Below are 23,286 nucleotides of genomic sequence, written 5' to 3'. Positions count from 1 at the left end.
GAACCTTTTCTAATTCCCCAAGCTGAAATGTTAAATACTGAATCTCAGCTTAGTGAGTCTACATCAGTTGGCCTGATCCAACTTTATGTTCCTTCCACCATTATCCCACACCTTTAACATCCATTCCCACACATATTCCCTGGATTTCTGCCTGTAAAAATTAGAAAACTTAAGTAGTGCTTTTGGAGTGTAGTGCACCTCCTCATGGGTCACTCTTTGTACCTCACCTTTAGCGGCCTACTGGGATTTGAATCTAGTTATAGATCTAGAAACAAAAACGTGCTGTGGGAGTGGTTCCTGAGGAAACTCAGCCTTGTCTTGCATGACAACTGCCTCAGGAGAGGTCATTACAGTTTCCTCAGGCAATGCAGGGTTAATACTCTCAGACAGGGGTGGAGTGGCCATTCCCACTGGTGTTGGGTGAAGAGGCCGCTCCCCTGGCAAAGAATACTCATCAGAATTTAGAGCTTTCAACGTCCCAAGCTTTAACAAAGTCTTTCCATACATCCCCATTCCAACTTTCAGGATCCCATTCCTTTTCAGTCAATGCCCTTACTTTATAAATTTATTTATTTATATTTAGCTGCATTGGGTCTTCGTTGCTGTGTGCGGGCTTCTCATTGCAGTGGCTTCTCTTGTTGCAGAGCACGGGCTCTAGGCACGTGGGCTTCAGTAGTTGTGGCACGCGGGCTCAGTAGTTGTGGCACACAGGCTTTGTTGCTCCACGGCTTGTGGGATCTTCCTGGACCAGGGCTCAAACCTGTGTCCCCTGCATTGGCAGGAGGATTCTTAACCACTGCATCACCAGGGAAGTCCCAATGCCCTCACTTTAACATTAGCCACCCAGTGAGGCTGGGAGATTAACTTGTAATTCAGCTAGTCAGAGAATGAGATTCTTCGTTTAATTTTCATCAGTCTTAGCCTGGAGCTACAGGAGATTAAGGGTCTCCTTCAAGGCACACACAAAAGCTTTCAGGTCATTTATGTGGCACTTGAGCTGGGAATCTGATTCCCTGAGCTCATCCTTTTCTTTCCCCACTTTGTTCAGTGACATTAGGAGCAACCAACCAATCTCATTATATTTGTTAATTTGCCAAAAATGTTTGAAAGTGTCATATACAGTCACCCAGATTCTTGCTTCTTATAAGCAGTGCATTTGGAGTATCCAATGGTGACATTTTGCATATCTTAATTGCCAGATCATGCCAAGGACGGAGATAAACAGGATACTGGCTCTAAGTAGTTAAGGTGCATGTCAAAGGAATGATTTCAATGAGCCCAGACTCTTGCATCTTCCCAGTTAATGAATTTAGAGAAGTGCGGAAATTCATTAACTTGAAACATCTGGTTTTCTTTAATTAACAATAATCTTTTTTATCTTTTTTTTTTTTTTTTTTTGTGGTACGCGAGCCTCTCACTGCCGCGGCCCCCCCGTTGCGGAGCACAGGCTCCAGACGCACAGGCCCAGCAACCATGGCTCACGGGCCCAGCCGCTCCGCGGCACGCGGGATCCTCCCGGACCGGGGCACGAACCCGCGTCCCCCGCATCAGCAGGCGGACTCCCAACCACTGCGCCACCAGGGAAGCCCAACAATAATCTTTTTTGATGTTCCAGCTACCTGTTGTTGTTGTTTTTTTTTTTAATGCAAAACATCCTATATATCCTTGGTCCTCCCTTACCTCTTTGGATCAGTCCCTCACAGCTATCTGAGAGGCTGTCTCCTGGGCTTACGTTTTCAGCAAGTCCACCAAATAAAACATAATTCTCAACTTTTAGGTTGTGCATTTTTTTTCAGTTGATATATATATCTTTTTTTTCTCTTATAATGAATCAGCTCACATAATTGTGGAGGCTAAGAAGTCTCATGATCTCTACTTGGCAAGCTGGAGACCCAGGAGAGCCCAAGGTATAGTTCCAGTCTAAAAGCCGGCAGGTCTAAGACCCAAGAAGAGCTGATGTTTCAGTTCAAGCCAAAGACCGAAAAGACTAAAGTCCCAGCCCAAGGCAGTCAGACAGGTGGAGTTCCCTTCTACTTAGCCTTTTTTTGTTCTATTCAGGTCTTTAATTGGATAAGACCCACCCACATTAGGGAGGGCATTCTGCTTTACTCAGTCTACTGATTCAAGTGTCAATATCATCCAGAAACATCTTCACAGACATACCCAGAATATCTGACTAAATGTCTGAGCTCCCTGTGGCCCAGTCAAGTTGACACATAAAATTGACCGGCACAACTATCAACAGAGTAAAAAGGCAATACACAGAATGGGAGAAAATATTTGCAAATCACATGTCTGATAAGTAATTAACATCCAGAATATAAAGAATACCTACAACTCAACAAGAACAAACCTAGTTCCAAAATGGGCAAAAGACTTGAATAGACATTTCTCCAAACAATATATACACATGACAAGCAAGCACATGAAAAGATGCTCAACATCACTAATCATTTGGGAAATGCAAATCAATATCACAATGAGATACTTCAGACCCATTAAGATAGCTATTATGAGAAAAAAAGCCAAAACCTAGAAAATAACAAGTGTTGGTGAGAGTGTGAGGAAATTGGAACCCTTGTGCACTGCTGATAAGGATGTAAAATGGTACAGCCATACAGAAAACAGTATGGCAGTTCCTTAAGAAATGAAAAATAAAATTACCATATGTTCCAGCAATTCTACTCCTGGATATACAAAGAATTGACAGCAGGGACTTAAACAGATATTTGTACTCCTATGTTCATAGCAGCATTATTCACAATGGCAGAGAGGTGGAAGCAACTCGCATGTCCAATGATGAATGAGTGGATAAACAAAACGTGATATATACATACAATGGAATAATAGTTAGCCTTTAAAAGAAAGGAAATTCTAACAGATACTACAATAGTGATGAACGCTGAGGATATGCTAAATGAAATAAACCAGGCACAAAAGGACAAATACTTTATAATTTCACTTAGATAAGGTATCTAGAGTAGGCAAATTCATAGAGACAGAAAGATGAATGGTTGTTGCCAGGGTTTGGGGGAAAAGGGGAATGGGTAGTTACTGTTTAATGGGTCAGTGTTTCTGTTTGGGGTGATGAAAAAGTTCTGAAAATAGATAGTGGTATGGTTATATAACATTATAAATGTACTTAATGCCAATGAACTGTACAATTAAAAATAGTTAAAATAACAAATTTTATGTTATGTGTATTTTACCACAATAAAAAATTGAAAAATAGGTAATTGCCTGTTTCAAACAAAAATAATTGGAATGTAATAAATATTGAGTTTAAAATACATGTAGAAGTATGATACAACACAGATGTGGAGAGCAAACTTATGGATATCAAGGGGGGAAGAGAGGGAGGGGATGAATTGGGAGATTGGGATTGACATATATACACTATTGATACTATGTATAAAATAGATAACTAATGAGAACCTACTGTATAGCACAGGGAACTCTACTCAGTGCTGTGTGGTGACCTAAATGGGAAGGAAGTCCAAAAAACAGGGGATATATATATATATATATATATATATATAGCTGATTCACTTTGCTGTACAGTAGAAACTAACACAACATTGTAAAGCAATTATACTCCGATAAAAATTTAAAAAAAAAAAGAAGTATGATACAAATATCACATAGGCCAGAAGAGAGAAAAAGGTAGAATATTGCTGCAAGGTTTATACAATGTTCAAAAGTAGTGTAATACCATGTTAAGGTAAATGGTGGTAAGCTAAATATGTACACTATGAACCCCAAAGCAAAAAGTATAGCTAGTAAACCAGTAAAGGAAATAAAGTGGAATCATAATATAGATCCACTCTAAAGAAGTCAGAAAAAGAATAAAAGGAAACCAAAAAAAAAATGGGACAAACAGAAAACAAACAGCAAGATGATAAATTTAAACCTAACCATATTGATAATTACATTAAATATAAATGGTCTAAACATCCAATTAAAAGGCAGAAATTGTCAGGTTGGATAAAAAAGAAACTCAATTATATGCTTCCTGTAAGAAACCCATTTTAAATATAATAACCCAAATATGTTTAAACCAAAAGAATAGAAAAGGAAAAGAAGGACTTCTCTGGAGGTCCAGTGGTTAAGACTCCACACTTCCACTGCAGGGGGCATGGGTTCGATCTCTGGTCAGTGAACTAAGATCTCACATGCCATGTGACACAGCCAAAAAAAAAAAAAAAGGAAAAGGAAAAGGATGGTAACACTCATCAAAGAAAAGCTAGAGTGACTATATTAATAACAAAGTAAGTTACAGAGAAAAATATATTACTAGAGATAAACAGGGTCATTTCATAACAGTAAAGTAGCCAATTCATTGAGAGAACATAAGAATTCTAAACATTTAGGCATCTAGTAGCAGAGATTCAAAGTACATGAAGAAAATTTGATAGACTGTCAGAAGAACTAGAAAAATGCACATTTACAGTCAAACATTTCTACATCCCTCTTTCGATAATTGATAGGTAAAGCTGAGAAAAAACAACAGAAGACTTGAAAAATACTATCAACCAGCTTGATGTAATTGTTATTTTACAGAGTATTCAACAACAGGACACAAATTGTATTCAATTGCATACGTAACATTTACCAATATAGACCATATTCTGAGCCATAAAACAAATTTCAAGAAATTTACTAGGATTCAGATCATATGAAATAAGTTCTCTGACCCCAAAGAAATTGAACTAGAAATAAACAAGAGATGGACTTCCCTGCTGGTGCAGTGGTTAAGAATCTGCCTGTCAGTGCAGGGGACATGGGTATGAGCCCTGGTCCAGGAAGATCCCACATGCCATGGAGCAACTTAGCCCGTGTGCCACAACTACTGAGCCTGCGCTCTAGAGACCATGAGCCACAACTACTGAAGCCCGTGCACCTAGAGCCCATGCTCCGCAACAAGAGAAGCCACCGCAATGAGAATCCCACACACTGCAACAAAGAGTAGCCCCCGCTCGCCACAACTAGAGAAAGCCCGTGCACAGCAACGAAGACCAAGTACAGCCAAAAATAAATAAATAAATTAATTAATTAATTAAATAAATAAGAGAAAAAAGTTTCCAAGTATTTGGAAACTAAATAGCACTCTTCTAAATAACTCATGGGTCAAAGAAAAAAATAAAAAATGAAATTATAACATTTAAAACTGAATCAAAATGAAAACAACATTTTCATTTGCCGAGGGGGAATATATGGAACAAAACACTTATTACAACAACAAAAAAGTTATCAAATCAATGACCTCAGCTTCTACTTTAAGAAACTAGAGAAAAAGAAGAGCAAATTATACCCAAAGCAAATAGTGTAAATGAAATGATGAAGATCAGTGCAGAAATCAGTAAAATAGAAAACAGAAAAGCAGTTAATCTGTGAAATCAAAAGTTGATTCTTTGAGAAGATCAGTAAAATTGATAAACCTCTAGCCAGACTGATAAGGAGAGACAGAGAAGGACAAATTACTAATATCAGAAATAAGAGTGACATTACTACAGATTCTACAGATAGTAAAGAGATAATACTATGAATAACTTTAGGTCAATAAACTCAACAGCTCAGATGAAATGGACAAATTCCTTGAAAGACAAACTGTGAAATCTCACTTAAGAAGAAATAGATAACCAGGATAACGCTATGATTTTTTTTCATTGAATTTGTAGCTTAAAACTTTCCCAGGAATTAAACCCCAATTCTAGATGGTTCCACTGATTATTTTTCCCCACCCTACCCAAATATTGGTGGTTTCTTTTTAAAAAAAATTAATTAAGTAATTAATTTGGTTGCATTGGGTCTTCGTTGCTGCAAGCGGGCTTTCTCTAGTTGCATCGAGCGGGGGCTACTCTTCATTGTGGTGCGCAGGCTTCTCATTGCAGTGGTTTCTCTTGTTGCGGAGCTTGGGCTTTAGGCTCATGGGCTTCAGTAGTTGTGGCACATGGGCTCAGTAGTTGTGGCTCGCTGGCTCTAGAGCGCAGGCTCAGTAGTTGTGGTGCACAGGCTTAGTTGATCTGCTACCATTATTCTGATGTCAAAACCAAAGTCATTGTAAGAAAAAATAACTACACACCAACATACTTTATAATTATAGATACAAAAATTGTTAACAAAAATTTAGCTAATCGAATACAACATAGTAAAAAGAATGCTACATCATGAGTAAATGGGATTTACTCTAAAAGTGTAAGGTTGGTTTAACATTCATAAGTCAATGTAATTCACTATATTGCCAGATTCAAATAGGAAAAAAAAAATCATGATTATCTCCTTAGATGCAGTAAAAACTTTTGATAAAACCCATGCCTATTCCTGATTAAAAACTTACCAAACTAGGAAAAGGAGGAATTTCTCCAAATTGATAAAGAGCCATAAAATATATACGGTTGCTATCATACTTAATGGTAGAAGACTGAACGCTTTCCCCTAAAGCCTAACATCAAGAACAAAGCAAGGATGTCTCATCACTTTTGTTCAACTTGATATTGGAGGTCCTAGCCTAACCAATGAGTCTAGAACCAAGTTTAAGTGCACAGAGATATGAAAGGAGGAAATAAAACTGCCTCTATTAGTATATGACAGGATTGTCCATGTAGAAAATCCAGAGACTGTACAAAGAATATCTATGAGAACTAATAAATTAGGTTTCAGTATACAAGATCGATATACAAAAATTTATTGTATTTCTTTGTTGTGAACAATCGAGAATAGAAATTAAGGAACAATACTATTTACAATAGTATAAAAAATATGAACTACTTGGGGATAAATCTGACAAAAGATATGCAAAGCACTTCTGAGAAAAATTAGACCTAAATAAATGGAGAGATATGCTATATTCAAGGGTCAGAGACTCAATTTTGTTAAGATTTCAATTCTCCCCAAAGTGATCTACAAATTCAATACATTCCCAGTCAAAATACCAGTAGGCTTTTTTTTTCCCCAATAGTATTTGACAGACTGATTCTAAATATCCTATGGAAAAGCAAAGGGAGAAAGCAGTGTGGATAAAGACAGTTTTTATTTTTTAAAATAAATTTATTTATTATTTATTTTTGGCTGCTTTGGGTCTTGCTGTGCGTGGGCTTTCCCTAGTTGCAGCGAGCGGGGGCTACTCTTCGTTGAGGTGCCCGGGCTTCTCACTGTGGTGGCTTCTTGTGTTGCGAAGCACGGGCTCTAGGTGTGCGGGCTTCAGTAGATGTGGCATGTGAGCTCAGTAGTTGTGGCTCGTGGGCTCTAGAGCGCAGGCTCGGTAGTTGTGGCGCACGGGCTTAGTAGTTCCGTGGCATGTGGGATCTTCCCGGACCGAGGCTCAAACCCATGTCCTTTGCATTGGCAGGTGGATTCTTAACCACTGCGCCATCAGGGAAGTCCCAAAGACAGGTTTCAGATTATGAGTGTTTGAGTCTTGAGAGAAAAGCCCAAGAAGAGGAAAAGGAGGTAAAAGGAAGATGAGAGAAGTTGGGCACAATTGAAAAAGAACAAAGTTTAGGAATTAAAACTACATGATTTCAAGAATTATTATGAAACCTCAGTAATCAAGACACTGTGGTGTTGTGGGACTTCTCTGGTGGCACAGTGGTTAAGAATCTGCCTGCCAATGCAGGGGACGTGGGTTCGAGCCCTGGTCCAGGAAGATCCCACATGCCACTGAGCTACTAAGCCCATGTGCTACAACTACTGAGCCTGCACTCTAGAGCCCGCGAGCCAGAACTACTGAAATCTGCACGCCTAGAGCCCGTGTTCTGCGACAAGAGAAGCCACCGCAATGAGAAGCCTGCGCACCTCAATGAAGAGGAGCCCTCGCTCGCCGCAACTAGAGAAAGACCGTGCGCAGGAACAAAGACCCAACACAGCCAAAAATAAATAAATTTTTAAAAAAAAAAGACACTGTGGTTATTGGCATTAAGATAGACAAACAGATCAAGAGAACAGACTAGAGACTACATTAACTCACACATATATGATCAACTGATTTTCAGTAAAGGTGCAAATGCAATTTAATGGAGAAAGGGTAGTCTTTTCAACAAACAGAGCTAGAATAATTGTTAAAAAAAAAAGAACCTCAATCCATATCTGATATCATATACAAAGATTAAGACAAAATGGATCATAGACCTAAATGTAAAATCTAAAAGTATAAAACTCCTAGAAGAATACATAAGAGAAAATGTATTGTCTTTGAATTTCTCTCGGCCAATAAACCCCTCTTCCATGAAGTGTTCAGGGGAAAGAAAGAAAAGGAGCTAGAACTCAATCACATTTCTTCTTGTTAATAACTATTTGATAAAAGCTCAGTAGAGAACAAATTAAAACTATTGACTAAAATTAGATACCAATATTAGCTATATATTTTAATTTTTCTATCACAATCACTCAATAACACATGTGATTTATTTCTTAAAAAGCTTGATTATCTCTGATACGATATGGAAGTGAAAGGAATTAATGTAGAATTGGAGCTTGTTATCCACAGAGTCAGGTGAAATCGTCATTTGAAATCAATGTGACCTCAAAAACAGTCAAATGTCATGAAAATAAAGTGAATCCTTAAAAAAAATGTAGCTGGTCATGGAATGTTTAAAAAGAAAGTTGCAATCTATAAACTTTTCATTTACTACCTACCTCTCTGGCTCGATGGAACTGTGCTTGCTCAATCCTAGTGATGACATCCTGTACCGTAAATGGGATCTCAAGCTTAGGAACCTCTGATCTATCACGGACATTTTTGTACATTATGGTGAAATCCAAAGCTTCTTTTTCTCCTTCCTATTCACTGTCTATCTCAGTTGCATCTGGATAAACGTTTTGGAAGTTGAGTGATTTTCTTTTATTTCTTCGTTTTTCACAGAATATAGGCAAATGCTAATAAAGCCGTCCACAAGGAAGCTAGAAGAGGCTTTTCCCGCTCCCAAAGGTTGTGGTGTACCCTGATACTAGCCGTGGTGTTTCAGTCCGGGTGATGTCATAATAGACCCATTGTGACGTTATCATTGACTCAAACATTTAAAGAGTGCTTACTATATGCAGAGAATTAGGCATTCTATATGCTGTGATGGTAGCGGGTGAAGGGGGGAGGGAGGGAAAGAATAGACAACAGTAACGCTAAAAGAAATAGAAGGTATAGCCCTGTTTTAAATGAGCTTAAAATCTAGGTGTTAGAATTCAAGATCCAGTGTATCAAATGTAATTTCTGGTTCTTCTCTCCTCCTGAGGTTTTGCTTAAGAATGTTTAAGCTTGTAATGGAATAATTGTATTGCAACTTCCTCAGCTGCCCTTCAACTTTTCCTAGACTTGTAGTAACTTGGAAGATAGTATTTGGATGAAGATCACACTCTTTGCACTGCCTAGTGGCTCATTTTTTCAAGAAGCCTGACTGAAGAAGGCTTGACGTTCTGTAGTGGCTGGGAAATTGAAAGGAATGCTTAGAGGCTGCTTTCTAACTGAAAGAAGAGTACTTTGGGCAGCTCCTCTGATTGTAGAGGTGGTGAAAGGATTTAGGACACTAGAGCAATTAAAAGGACAGATGGTTTTGTTGGTTGTGTAGATTATTTTTTAATTTAAAAAAATGTGAAAAGTACAGAAAGAAATATAACAAATAGCCATGTGCCTACCACCCAGAACGAACAGATATTAACATTTTGTCATGTTTGCTTCAGATATTTTTAAATAAAAGAAAGCATTAGAGATAAAGTTGAAGTCCCCTTTGGTGTTCTCCCCAGACTCCTTCCTTCCTGTTTTTCCCTTTTCAGAGGGCCATAACAAGCATGAATTTGATGTATTTATGTCTAGTCTGTGTTTATATAGTTTTACTGCAGGTGTATGTGTTCATAAACTATGTAATATCATTTTGTATGTTTTAGATTTTATATAAATTGTGGATATATAACAATTTCTCTATGAGAACTTCCTATGTTGAGTCCTTATTGTAACTTAGTCCTATGTTGAGTGCTTGCTGTAAACTTGTAAATTTAAACAATTTGTTTCAATCCTTCAGAGAAAGGGATACAGGGTATCATAATGTAATTGTCTTTTAAAAATATCATTCAATATGTAAGAGCAAGTTAAATATTTTCCCTTCTAAGATCCTGTTGTCTAAATTACTCCTCCCTCCCCTGTGTTCCCAAATCATTTTGTAAACTTTGTATTATAGCACTTATCTCATTGAGTGTAACTATTTATTATTTGTTTCTATCCACCAGTTGGTGAACCTCTCAAAACCAGATGCAGTACTTTAGGTTTCTTTATCTAACATTTGGCATATTCTTCCTCAGTACCTCCATGGAAACTGTCTAAAATTTGGATATTCATTATAGTTTAAAACTCCCCTCCTCATGGAAACTTTTCTAAGTCCCAGAATACTTTCTTTTATTGTTAGACTGCACCCTCCCCCAGTCATAAAATATCACTCCCTCCTTTCCTATAAATCACAATTAAGTCTATTTATTCAAGGAAGTTCATAATATTTTCTGAAAGGACCACATTTAAGGGGAATTATTTATTTATATAAATGTGAGGTTTCATTAAAATATACAACATTACCCAGCATTTCTCAACATAATCAATTAATCTATTAAATTACTTTGTTGGTAATAATACTATATTGTGAGATCCTTAAATAACTGTTAATGGAGCACAGGCTCTGGATGCACAGGCCCAGCGGCCATGGCTCACGGGCCCAGCCGCTCTGCGGCATGTGGGATCTTCCCGGACCGGGGCACGAACCCGCGTTCCCTGCATCAGCAGGCAGACTCTCAACCACTGCGCCACCAGGGAAGCCCTCTCTCTTGCTTTCTTTATATTGCTTACCCTAGTGGGCATTCACAAAGCAGCCTACATACTTGTCAACAAAACTAATTTAGTATTATTGTGCTCTCTCTCTCCTTCATATTTTTTTTATGCAGCATGAAATTCATCAGCAACTGGAAATGAAGGCTTTTTAAAGCAAATTTTAAAATCTCTTCAATTTGACAAGCATTTGTTGAGATACTACTATGTGGCTACCATTATCCTAGACTGTGAAAAATATATGATAGGGACCTGTGAAGAAACTAAAAAACAACAAAAAAAATTTAAGATAGAATATAATATTCAAGTGCTAACAAGGGACATGAAGAAGAGACCTGTGGGGAGCAGAGTCTTTGGGAGAACCTTATGGAGAGAGAAGATTGACTGACAAATGAAGGCATTTCAGATAGGCATTCCAATGAGCCATGGCTTTGGAGGTGAGTGCAGAGTTTGTACTTCAGGGAAAAAGTAAGGAGACTGGTTTAATTGAGATGAGGTAATGCTGAGTTTACTGCGGATCACAGTAGGAGAGTATGGGACAGAAATACCAGCAATTCGAAGGGGAAATTAATTTGGTATCTAAATGAAAAATGAAGGGATTCATTTGAGGTTAAGGGAGATTACATAGGATCAGAATGGTAAGGTGTTGAAAGCAAATAATAGCACTTTGGTGAAAATGAAACCTTCAATTTAGGAAGATTTTTTGAAATAATAGAATAGAAAAAATCCATTGGAGAAGATCAAGACATGACTGTTTCAAACGATGAGTGTCAGAGCTAGGATATAGAAGTGGGACTGATAAGGGAGGGATAAATCCTAGTAAGTGTTGCTAAAGATAATAAGGATTTTGGATCATCTAACAGAAAATTATAAAGATAATTTAAAAATTTTTTTGTTGTATTTCATTTGAATTAATGGCAGAACATCAATGAAGAGGCTATCCAGGCTAAGTACTACCAAATAGCATTATATTGAGCAGAGATATGGGTACCTAATTCAAGGGAACTTGGGGCAGTGTGTTCTAGAGAGCTCCTTCAACTGTAAAATAGGGATAATAGTATTATTGCGTTGGATTGTTTAGATTAATTCACGTAAAATACTTAGAATAGTGCCAGGCATGTAGTAGGCCTTTAATGTACAGCAGTTGCTGTTAATATGTTTGCTATTACTGCTGCTTTTTTCCCTTCTCTACTTTTTCCCTGAGAGCCGCCGCCTTTTCGGCAGGGCTGGTTGTTTTTCAGTACACTTTGCACAAGCTCGCTTTTTATCAGATCTAGGTCTTGGGCCACGAGAACTGCGGAGTTATTATGGCCATGGTAACTATCCGTATCGCCAGGGATAAAATGCGCCTGTAAAATTTTTACACACTCCCGTGGCACAGAATGGTGCCTTCCTCTGATCGTTTCCCCCGCGCCCCCCCCCCCCGGCCACATGATAGTACAGTCCATACTGCGGCTGGAAAAGGTAGTGCAAAAATTGAGCGCGCCGAGGATTTTCTCTTCTCCCGGAAGCAATTGTTCTCTAAAGCCGGAAACAGTTGCCGTTTCAAGGGAGGTGGGACTGGGCGGGTCAGGCCGCAGCGGCTGACGGCGGGGGAGGAGCCGGGTCCGCTGCCGGGTGGAGGGGCCAGGCGAGTGTCCTTATCCTAGCTATTGGGGCTCCGGCCTGTAAGCCAGTTGGAGTCGCGTCGGCGAGAACGATTGGGCCGAGCGGAGAAAGTCATGTTGCTCTTCGTGGAGGTGAGTGTACTTGGGATTCTCGTCCTGCTCTGAGGAGAGCAGGAGTGTGAAGGCGCCGGCCGGTCCCAGCGCCATGTGACTTTCCAGGCCGTACACGGCGCGGAACCGGCAGATAGGCTGACACAGCACCTGGGCCGTGCAGGCCCGCGGCTCCGCTCTGCGCGCTCGCAGCACTTTAGGAGGCTGTGAGAGGCGAGCGCCGTGGCGGGGGAGATCCGAAGGTGGAGAATCGAGGCTTCTCTGTTGCGGCGTGAGGATCGGAGGAAGGGGAAAGCGTCCCATATGGACCTCCTAGAGGTGGCGAGCGGGGGGGGGGGGGGAGGGGGGAGGGCGGAGTCTGCGGAGAAAAGGGTAATCAGGTGGGCGCGTTCCGGGGTGAAGCGAGGCCTCGCGCGGCCCTCTGGGAGCAGGCGAGCAACATGTGGGGCTGCGGAGGGAGGAAGGTGAAATTCGGTAGAAGTGTTTGGGAAAGAAAGTTGAAAGCCCCTGTTTAGCAACCCCCACCAAATTTTGTTTGGTCCCCGTCCTTAGGTCTCTGGAACGTTCTGTGGGAGGCAAGCGAGTTACTGTGAACGGAGGAGAAGCCAATAGGGTTTGGCTATATAAAGTTAACTCAGGCAGCAGCTCCGTGGTGAGGGGCTGATTTTATGAACGGATAAGAGCCCTTTACAAGGAAAATTCCAAGAACGAGCGAAACCTAGTTCGGGGAAAGCCGGGTTTTTAAAAAAATTGTTATTTAACAATAGAAATACTTTTATTACTTTAACTGGAACATCTGCTGTTGGCCTATTTTAGTTTTAAAACGTAGTGGGTACCTGTTTTACACAAATACGAGGTTCAGTTTCTCTTATTTCTGTCTTTCTCTTATGTGCAGTGAGCATCAGCTGACTGCCTGGCTAATGCTTTGAGTAGATTCCAGATCATATTGTTCTTGCTTTGTGAAAACGTCAAACCAGCAAAGCTGCAACTTCGCAGCTTGGCACTTGTTAACTATGCCCACAAAAAGAATCTTTTCAATGAGGGAAGGAATTTACAGGTTGTACAATGGATCGGGAGCCAGTCTATGGCGGGTTTTTTTTAGACGGACGGGGGGTATCTTAATCCATAGTATTCCGGCATAAAGTAGACACATGCTTCTGCCTTTTTTTTTTTTTTTAATCTAACCGACAATATGTAGCTGATAAATTTGAGATCTTTATATTGGGTTTTAAAGAGACAGCTACCTTATAGAGTATTCCAACCTTGGTAGTAAAGATTCCAAGTAAATCATGAAAAGATTTAAAATTATTGAGTCCATTCTGTTGATCGTTTTTTATCCTCGTTGTTTTCCTTGGGCAGAATAAGAAATCATATCTGATTTTAAGCAGTGCCAGTTTGTGTTAGGAATGTTATGCCAAGCAAATGCTGCAGGTTTTAAGTGTGTATGTGTTTTGCCGGGCAAAGGACTGTGAAGTTGTAGTTATATAAACATGAATTCCAGAATAAACTTTTGAGGTCCAAATTGATTGCTTTGGCTTTGTTAAAATGTGAACTTTAATAATAACTCCATTTATTGACCGTTTAAGCTAGATCCTCTTGTTTCTAAAACAACCTTGCAGTGTTCTATAGATGAGAAAACTGAGGCGGAGAGTTTAACTTAGTAAGACTAAAGTAATGGAACTGGGATTTAGATACAGGTCATTCTGAAGCCAAATCATAGCTCTCACTAAAATGTTACATATAGTTAATATTTCCATTAATCATTTTCTTTGTAAATCAGTATGTGGTTTTAAATTTTTCACATATAATGAGTTTTACTGAAAATTAACAATGGCATTAAATATTTGGGTCTAATTATATGGTATTAACATCAATAAAATATAACTTACTGGTCTTTTGGCATTTTGTTAACTAATATTCAATCCTTGTAACCTCATGATGTAGGAATTATTCTAAATGAGGGAACCAAAGCTCAGAAGTTTGATGTCTAAGGTCATTCAGGTGTAAATAATGTGGGGACTAAAGTCTGAAGTCTGGCTTCTAGAACATAAGTCACTGACTCCAAAACTTATTTTTGCACTTTCCAATAAGCCAGGGGTTCTTAATCTGGATCCCTAGATGGAATTGAGGAAGTCTGTGAACTTGGTTGAGGAAAAAAAATTTGTCTGTTTATTTTCACTAGCTTCTAATTGAAATCTAGAATTGAAGAGAATTAAAAATTCTTGACATTTCAATGGATGCAACAAGAGAAGTGTTTTCATATCATATTACAGTTTTTGCAGATATCTTGAAATGTTTACGCGCATTGCTCATTATTATATGTAAAAAAAAGTCTTGTTAATGCACTTGTAAGAAACATTTATTACTAAATTAGAGATTTTAAAATACTTTTATAACTATACTATAATTGGTTTTTTGTAGTCCTGTGTATTTCATATACTTAAAAACATTCTGAGAAGAGATTCATAGGTTAATTGGACTACTGAAGAGGTCCATGGCATGAAGGAGGTTAATAACCACTTTACTACCAACTAAGTTGCTTTGGTAGGACTTCTCTAATCTGGGATTGATGAGTCCTCTGCAGCTGTGTTCAAAATCTTTTATTTGTGTGCATTTTTCTGGAGAGACCCCAGCTTAACTGGTTTATAACTGGAATCAGTGGGATAGATAATAGTAATGATAATAATATAATAATAGTTGTGTTCTCATGAATTGTGCTCACTATTGATGTGTCAGGCCTGTTAAGTCTTTTTGCATGTATACATTTATATACATCAACTCAAACCTATCTATGAGGTAAGTAGCATTATTATCTCCATTTTAGAGATAAAGAAACTAAGGCACAGAAAATTTAAGAAAGTTGCCCAAGATCGTATAGCTAGTGAATATTGAAGGTGGAATTAAAACTCTAAATTGCAGTATACTGCAGTAGAAACCTATAGGCAGACAAGGAATCCTATTTTAAGTAATACTTAGATGTAACTTTTTTAAAACTTGGTCTTGCAGACAAAGAGCTATACTGACTTCAGTAGTTTTATTGTTTTTATCTCACCTCTGTTCTGAAGGAGACACATATCGTGTCTGTCTCTCTGGGAAGAGGTAAAAACATTTGGATAATATACCAAATTGTCAAGCATGTTCCAACATAAATTCGGTTACAAAAAATTCTGAAAGTTTGAAACAGCAGTTTGCTGTGTTCTTCTGGCTGCTAGCGAGTTATTTAAGTTTTTGAGCGCCAAGGAGGCAGTTTGCAATCTTTTCGTGTTTTTATGGTTTGCCAGTATTTTATTCATTTTTCAGATCATTTTCCCCCTCCAGTATTTCCAGCCAATTATGTCTGCTCTAGTTGTTTGGCAATGTTTTAATTGGATTTCTGTCTCTATTTGAGTTTTTCCCTAAAAATGAATACTTATAACCACTTATTTAGGTAGCAGTGACTTTTATGCACCCTAGGATGCATACTCTCACATAATTTTTAAAAATTATTTTTAATTATGGTAAAATACACATAACAAAATATCATCTTAACCATTTTTAATGTACAGTTCAGTGGTATTAAGTACATTTACATTGTTGTGCAACCATTGCCACCATCCATCTCCAGAAGCTTCATCTTGCAAAACTGAAGCTCTGTACACATTAAACAGTAAATCCCTCTTCCCCCAGATCTTATACAATTTTAAAAGTAATTTATCTGACTTCTAAAGTTTTCTGCTTTTTTAGGTGATAACGTTTTAAATTTTAGGTTAGCTTTAGAATCTGAAATAAGTGGGATATTTGCCTAGATAATTTTTCATTAATTTTATATTTCAGTAATCATGGGAAGTTTTGTGCCATTTACCTCAAGTACAGTGCTCAGTTTTTTCCCATTAGCTTAAATAATCACGTATTTATAAAAAGTTATTAGATATGACTTAGTTGAAATGATTTTTCAAAAATGACTGAAAAGAAGAAAGTGCCGTAATGAATTGTGAAATTATTGCCAAGAAGAAATCAATAAGTGAATAGCTGAGTGATTTTTGAACAATTTGATTTTGGAATATTTATTGGAGCTGGATACAGAATTTTAAAATGGATAAACATTTTCAAAGAAGTATTTTCAAATATAATGGGCTGAAAATGAAGTAGAAATTATTTTCGAAGTGTGAAAAGTGGAATAAAATGCTCAAGTGAATATAAAGATGTAAAAGTACCTCATGGTGCTTCAAATTACAGTATGTGAAAAACCAGTAACTAGAAATATTGATATTCAACTATTTTCTATCAATTTGAGTTTGTTCAGGCTGTCAGCTCCATATTACTTCTCAGCTAATGGAAGTGATCTTTAGTAGTAGACATGAACATTTGAAATCTGTAATTTTGGTCTCTCCCTAGGAGCTTAAAAAAAGATTTAGACCCTATAGGTAGAGATGCGGTCTGTGTCTGTATTGCAGAGGAGTGGAAAGTAGAGGAGGTTAGGAAACGAACGCAGCTATCATTGTGAAGTCTTAAAAAATTTTTTTTAACTTCCACTTTGAATATCCTTAAGTGAAAATGGAAAGTGACTCTTTAGCTCTGATAGTGCTTGTAGCATTTTAATTTATTGTTCCTATAGTCTGTGTTTTGCTTAAGTTGTGTTTTCTTTAAAGTTTAATTCTTGAGGGAGGTTTCCAGTCTTGAAAACATTGTAAACTTTTGTGTTTTGCACTATGATTTTCTGTAAGGGTTTTGGAATCCTGGGTTCAAATGTTAGCTATGACCTGAGGCAAGTGACAACTTTTTTTGAGCCTCAACTTCCTATATGTAATTTGAGAATGATTCTTCTGACAGTTTAGGTTGTGTTCATGGTGGGTTTTTTTGTTTTCTTTTTTGTTTTGCTTGGCTGTGTTGGGTCTTTGTTGCAGCACGCGGGCTTTCTCTAGTGGCGGCCAGCCAGGGCTACTCTTCGTTGCAGTGTGCAGGCTTCTCATTGTGGTGGCTTCTCTAGTTGTGGAGCACGGGCTCTAGGCTCGTGGGCTTCAATAGTTGTGGCTCACGGGCTCTGGAGCACAGGCTCAGTAGTTGCAGCGCACGGGCTTAGTTGCTCCGCGGCATGTGGGATCTTCCCGGGCTAGGGATCGAACCCGTGTCCCCTGCATTGGCAGGCGGATTCTCAACCACTGCACCACCAGGGAAGCCCTGTGTTCATGGTGTTTATGTATTAAGCCTTGTTTGTAATACAGTCTAGGTAAAGGGTTGACAGACACTATAATTTGATCATCACAGGAAGTATTTCTGGGAAATTTATTAAAACTACATGATAGTAGCACTATTAATTGCAAAAGCTACTGTGAGATAACACTGATTTAAGAGACATATAACTTTGAGTTTGAATCCCAGCATTGTTATTGATGTGCTCTAAGCCAAGCAGGTTAATTACCTTACTTTAAATTTTTTTGTAGTTTGAGTATATTATCAATTGGGCAAATAAAACTTTTAAAATGAGAATGAAGCTTGCAGACTGTTAAAATACAGACTCATTTATATGGCAGATTTAAAGAAATACAAATGATAAAGTGCAAATTGGCACTTTATATTTGCTCTTGTGGAAAAAAATATTTTTTCTAATGTGTAAGTGTAAGTAAATGTAAGGAAAAAAACTTGAATATCACATACTCATATTTCCTCTCGTCTATTGCCTTGTCTGGACATTTGAACCAATCTTTAGTTCAGAAAATATCTTTGTATTTATAAACGACTGGCTCTAAATTAAAGACAGAGGAGTACTTTAGATGAATATTACTAGGAGTATGGTATGAACATAGGCATAGAGCCAAGGATGAGGAATTAAGTTTTGTTTGATTTATATATTATTGAGGGAAGAGAAAAGCGTTTTCTCTGTCAGGGCAGAAAAGTCAGGAGTAATCCAGAGTTTGTATAGTGCATAGTTGACCGGTATTTCATACCACTAGGTAGTGCAAACTACAAAATGGGTAGAGTGACCATACCTCCCATTTTGTCCTGGACAGTCATAGTGTACACCTGTTTTCTGGAACAGATGTTGCACCCCATTTTATTCTCAAAAATGTCCTTGTTTGTATGATAATTTTTCAGAGGAGATCAGAGATTTACTGTGTGCTTGTTGGCTGTTTGTTGTTTTTCCATATCATTAACAAGGGAAGATAGTGTACTAAATTGGTACTAAAGTATTTGTTGTTGAATTGGCTAGGGGAAATGTAAATTTATAGGATTTACAAAAATTTGCAGTTGAGCAAGCCAAGGGAAATAGGGTTATTCTATCGTTTTGAGTTGGAGGAAGGAAAAAAATAGGAGGGCAGTGATTGAGTAATAATAAGATACATTTATATGAAAGGTTGCATAAAAGAATGGTTAAGAACATGGACTCTGGGGCCAGGCTGCCTGCTCAGGTTAGGCAACTTTCTAGTTGTATGACCTTGGGCAAGTTGTTTAACTTGTGTTTCTCAGTTTCCTTATCTATAAATTGAGGATAATACTAATATATGATATATTATAATTATTATCTATCTCAAAGGGTTGTTAAGAGGATTAACAGTCAATATAAAGCGCTTAGTGTCTGGTCCATAATAAATACAAGTGAGTTGCTGCTTTCACATATACTTTTGAAAGATCTCATTTGAGTTTTCGTAACAAACAGTTTTCTGACTTGGCTATACACACTAGGAATTAAAAGGTGCCCTTTTTTGAAAAGGATTATTTTGATATTTAGTACTGATATTTGAGGTTTGAGGTTTTTGAGGTTTTTTGAGTTCATTTGTATAGTTAGCTATTGGCTTTATCAGATGACCAATTTGAAGTAAAATGACTTGGTATTTTGAGGACTATTTAAATGCTAAATATCTATTAATTGGGTTCTTAGTCTTTAACAATAAGATGATCATGAATCTCATATGTAGAACTTTTTAGGAAGAAGTCTAATTTTGATTATATCTTCAGACCAATCCATGAATCCCCCAAAGGTTGTGTGTGTGTTTTTTGTTTTTTTTTTTTGTTTTTTTTTTTGACTGCGCTGGGTCTTCGTTGCGTTTGGGCTTTCTCTAGTTGCGGCGAGCGGGGGCTTCTCTTCATTGCGGTGTGCAGGCTTCTCATTGCGGTGGCTTCTCCTTGCGGAGCACGGGCTCTAGGTGCACAGGCTTCAGTAGTTGTGGCGCACGGGCTTAGTTGCTCCACAGCATGTGGTATCTTCCCGGACCAGGACTCGAACCTGTGTCCCCTGTATTGGCAGGTGGATTCTTAACTACTGTGCCACCAGGGAAGCCCTCCCCCAGAGTTTTAAGCACTCATCATCTGTCATCTGACTGAGGAAGTGGGAATTTGGGGAACTTGTCTTTTCCTCTGATATTAGAGGATCAGCAGTAATAGTTTTATTGATGAATAAACTGAAGATTTCCTTCCAGGTGTGGAGTAAGTGAATCCTGATTTTTGACAATTTGGCAAATGACTTAGGTTGGTCCAGTTACCTTGCTCTTCAAAGTGTGAGCCTCAGTAACTTCTTTACCCCAGGGCTTGTTAGAGTACAAACTCTCTAGCCCTATCCCTGAACTGCTGAATCAGAATCTGCATTTTATCAAGATCCCTAGATGATTCTTATGCACAGTAAAGTTTAAGAAACTCTCATATAGCATATAAATTTTATTATTGGTCTCCTGTGTGCTAGTTACTATTCAAGGTGCTAGAGAAGAGTAAACCATAGACAAGGTCACTGCCATTGTGGAGCTTGCAGACAAAATAATTCAAGTTAGGATAAGTGCTTTGTAATAGGGGGTAAATTTTATTGCACAAATTACCATGGATCGTACCTTTTTTTTTTTTAAGCTGAAAATTAGCTGTACCATGGCCCTAAGGTAGAAATCATTGCAGAGCTGAAATTGACTTCTGCCCTGTGTACTCTAGTTCTTACCTGGTGTCTATTTTCTATATCCATTTCTTCTGTATTGTTAGACACTCTAGGTAGAACTGGGGCCAGGGACTGTTGCATAGACTTGGTGAGGAGATTTGTAATATTCCTTAAATAGTATGTAACTTGTTGTCTTAAAGTTTTCTCTAAGGCAACTGTAGTATAGTGGCAGACTCTGCAGAGTGCCTAGGTTCAAATTCTGGCTCTGTCTTTATTAGCTGTGCAGCCTTGGGCAGATTACCTTTAGGTAAAGTAAGATTTTCCTTATCTACAAAATGTGGATGATAGAATTTAAATGTAGTTGTTACGAAGATGAATTAAGTGTTCCATAAATGTTAGTTATCCTTCTTTGTCAGAATGGGTGAAAAATTCCCAGTTTTCATTTTTACTTTCTATAAAATGCCCCCTAAGCATCTTCTGGTAGGACTCTGAAGTTTCATGCTGGATGAAATGACAGGTGTTTATATTTTTTGGGGGGTGGGGGGTGGCTGTGCCTTGCAGCTTGTGGAATCTTAGTTCCCTGACCAGGGATTGAACCTGTGCCCCTTGCAGTGGAAGTGCGGAGTCATAACCGCTGGACCGCCAGGGAATTCCACCCCACTTTTTTTTTTAAAGTACTTGTGGTGTTGTCCTCTCAGTATTGGAGATGTAAAAATTAAACCTGGATGATTGATCTGCCATGAGGCAAATAAGTTTAATCAATTTCTATACTTTATTTCTGTTTTTCAGCATTTGTAGGGTTAAGTGGCATGGGATTTCTGTTTCTGATAGTAAATAGGTAAGTAAAACAAACAGTTATATATGACCAAAGAGATGGTTTTGCCATATTTATGGTGACTTTTTCCTAACTCTTGGTTCTATTACCTTAAAACTGCTCTCATGACCGGAAGATATCATTTTGCCAAGAAATTTATGTTTCTGTTTTTTCCTTTCATTTGTATCTTTCCCCACATAGGAACTGGCATAAAATGGGTCAATCATAAGGACTGCTTTTGGCTTATTCGATAATGGCATTAGAATGCCATTATTGCTTAGAGATAGAGGTGTTAATCTGTTAGTTTTACGGACTGACAATTTGAATATTTTTGTGGTGATTTGAGAGTATCTTTGTGCTTACATACTGCATTTGTGTGTGTTGGCAGATAGTTTCAGCATGCACTTGGACAATTTACATCCTTTAATAGATGTTTTATATAACTGTAGCCTCAAGGGCTTACTTCTAGTTCTGTGGGAGAGATAAGGATTTTTTTTTAATGAGGTAAGGATTTTTATGGGCTTCTTTATTAAACTTAGTCAAAAGATGAGTCGAACATGGTAATCTAGAATTTAAATGAAAAATCAAGTCTTTGTTCTCGTTAAACTGACTTGTCAGATTCATTATCGTGTCATTTTAAAGGTTATTTGTTATAGGAAAACATCAACGTTTTAACTTTTTTTCCAATTAAAAAAAATTATTTATTTATTTATTTTGGCTGTGCCGGGTCTTTGTTGCAGCACTCAGGATCTTTAGTTGTGACGTGTGCGGGACCTAGTTCCCTGACCAGGGATCGAACCCAGGCCCCCTGCATTGGGAGCTCGGAGTCTTACCCACTGGACTACCAGGAAGTCCCCACATCAACTTTTTTTGATGGACATTTTCAGTTTCCAAATTTTCTTTGTATTGAGTAATTCTATAAAGGACATTCTTGTGTATAAAGCTCTTAGGTTGATATTCTCTGCAGTAGCTCATATAGTGAATGTTTTAAAAGTTTTTCACATCAATATTGAAATATTGCTTTACAAAGGTGTTATGACCTTATTTATTAATTTGTTTGTTTATTTATTTGCCATGCCATGCGGCAAGCAGATCTTATTTCCCAGACCAGGGATCGAACCTGTGCCCCCTCAGTGGAAATGTGACCAGGGATCGAACCTGTGCCCCCTCAGTGGAAGTGTGGAGTCCTAACTGCTGGACCACCAGGGAATTCCCTCTCCACTTTTTTCTGTGCTTGTGCATTATTTCACAGACTTGAATCATTTCTATAAGATAGCAACTTGCTTTACTGTTTTTCCACGTGTCTTCAAAATGTGACCATTTTCCATGTCTTGTATATTTTTTTCTCCATTTTTAAAAACTTTATTTTGAAATAATTATAGATTCACAAGAAGTTGTCCCCAGAATGTACAGGGTGGTACCGTGTACTTTTTGCCCAGGTCCCTCCAGTAGTAACACCTTGTTTAACCATAGTATGATGTAAAGACAGGCAAATTTACGTTGATACAGTGCGCAGAACTTATTCAGATCTCATCAGTTTTATATACAATCTGGTTTTAAGGCTCTAGGATATTCTGTATGTGGCTGGACTGCAGTTACTGAAAAAATCCTCACTCTCTTGTTGGTGTCTTGTTCTGTTCAGGCTGCTATAACAATATCACAGATTAGGTAGCTTATGAACAACAGAAATTTATTTCTGGGAAGTCCAGGATCATGGTGCCAACAGATTTGGTATTTCGTGAGGGTTTTCTGGTTCATAGATAGTGCCTTTTCACTGTGTCCTCAGTGGTGGAAGGGGCTAGGGAGGTCTGTGGAATCTCTTTTAGAAGAGCACTAATCTCATTCATTTTCATGACTTAAGGAACTCCCAAAGGCCCCACCTCCCAGTACTATGACATTGGGCATTAGGATTTCAACATATGAAGTTGGGAGTTACACAGATGTTCAGACCATAGCAGTTGAATGTTTCTAATTTTTCACTATTATAAAATTGTGATGAACATCTTTGTGTTTATATTTTTGTATATCTTTCTTTTGAGCAAATCTGACAAGTAGAATTTCTGGACCAAAGAATATATATATATATATATATATATATATATATATATATTTTTTTTTTTTT

General features: G+C 38.0%; 2 protein-coding genes across 5 annotated transcripts in view; one reads left to right on the top strand and one right to left on the bottom strand.

Moving 5' to 3' along the window:
* The window catches only part of FAM186A (family with sequence similarity 186 member A), an 88,558-nt gene extending 79,813 nt beyond the window's left edge, over positions 1-8,745 (bottom strand). Inside the window, 1 exon segment of the mRNA XM_028491507.1 lies at positions 8,635-8,745. Coding sequence (XP_028347308.1) covers positions 8,635-8,745 — 111 coding nt within the window.
* A 3,628-nt stretch (positions 8,746-12,373) lies between these two features.
* Positions 12,374-23,286, top strand: part of LARP4 (La ribonucleoprotein 4) — a 69,096-nt gene continuing 58,183 nt past the window's right edge. For 2 of the 4 annotated variants that reach the window (XM_007120168.4, XM_007120167.4), the window contains exon 1: positions 12,380-12,537. In XM_007120168.4, coding sequence (XP_007120230.1) covers positions 12,520-12,537 — 18 coding nt within the window. In that variant the 5' untranslated portion in view covers positions 12,380-12,519. Of the gene's footprint in view, positions 12,538-21,139; positions 21,189-23,286 lie in introns of all 4 variants that reach the window. The other 2 variants (XM_007120169.4, XM_028491351.2) reach the window with 2 other exon arrangements.

Source organism: Physeter macrocephalus, chromosome 6, assembly GCF_002837175.3.
Source record: "Physeter macrocephalus isolate SW-GA chromosome 6, ASM283717v5, whole genome shotgun sequence".
NCBI classification, from domain to species: Eukaryota; Metazoa; Chordata; class Mammalia; order Artiodactyla; family Physeteridae; genus Physeter; species Physeter macrocephalus.
The sequence above is the reverse complement of the archived record's forward strand: the minus strand, read 5'-3'. Positions and strand labels throughout refer to the sequence as shown.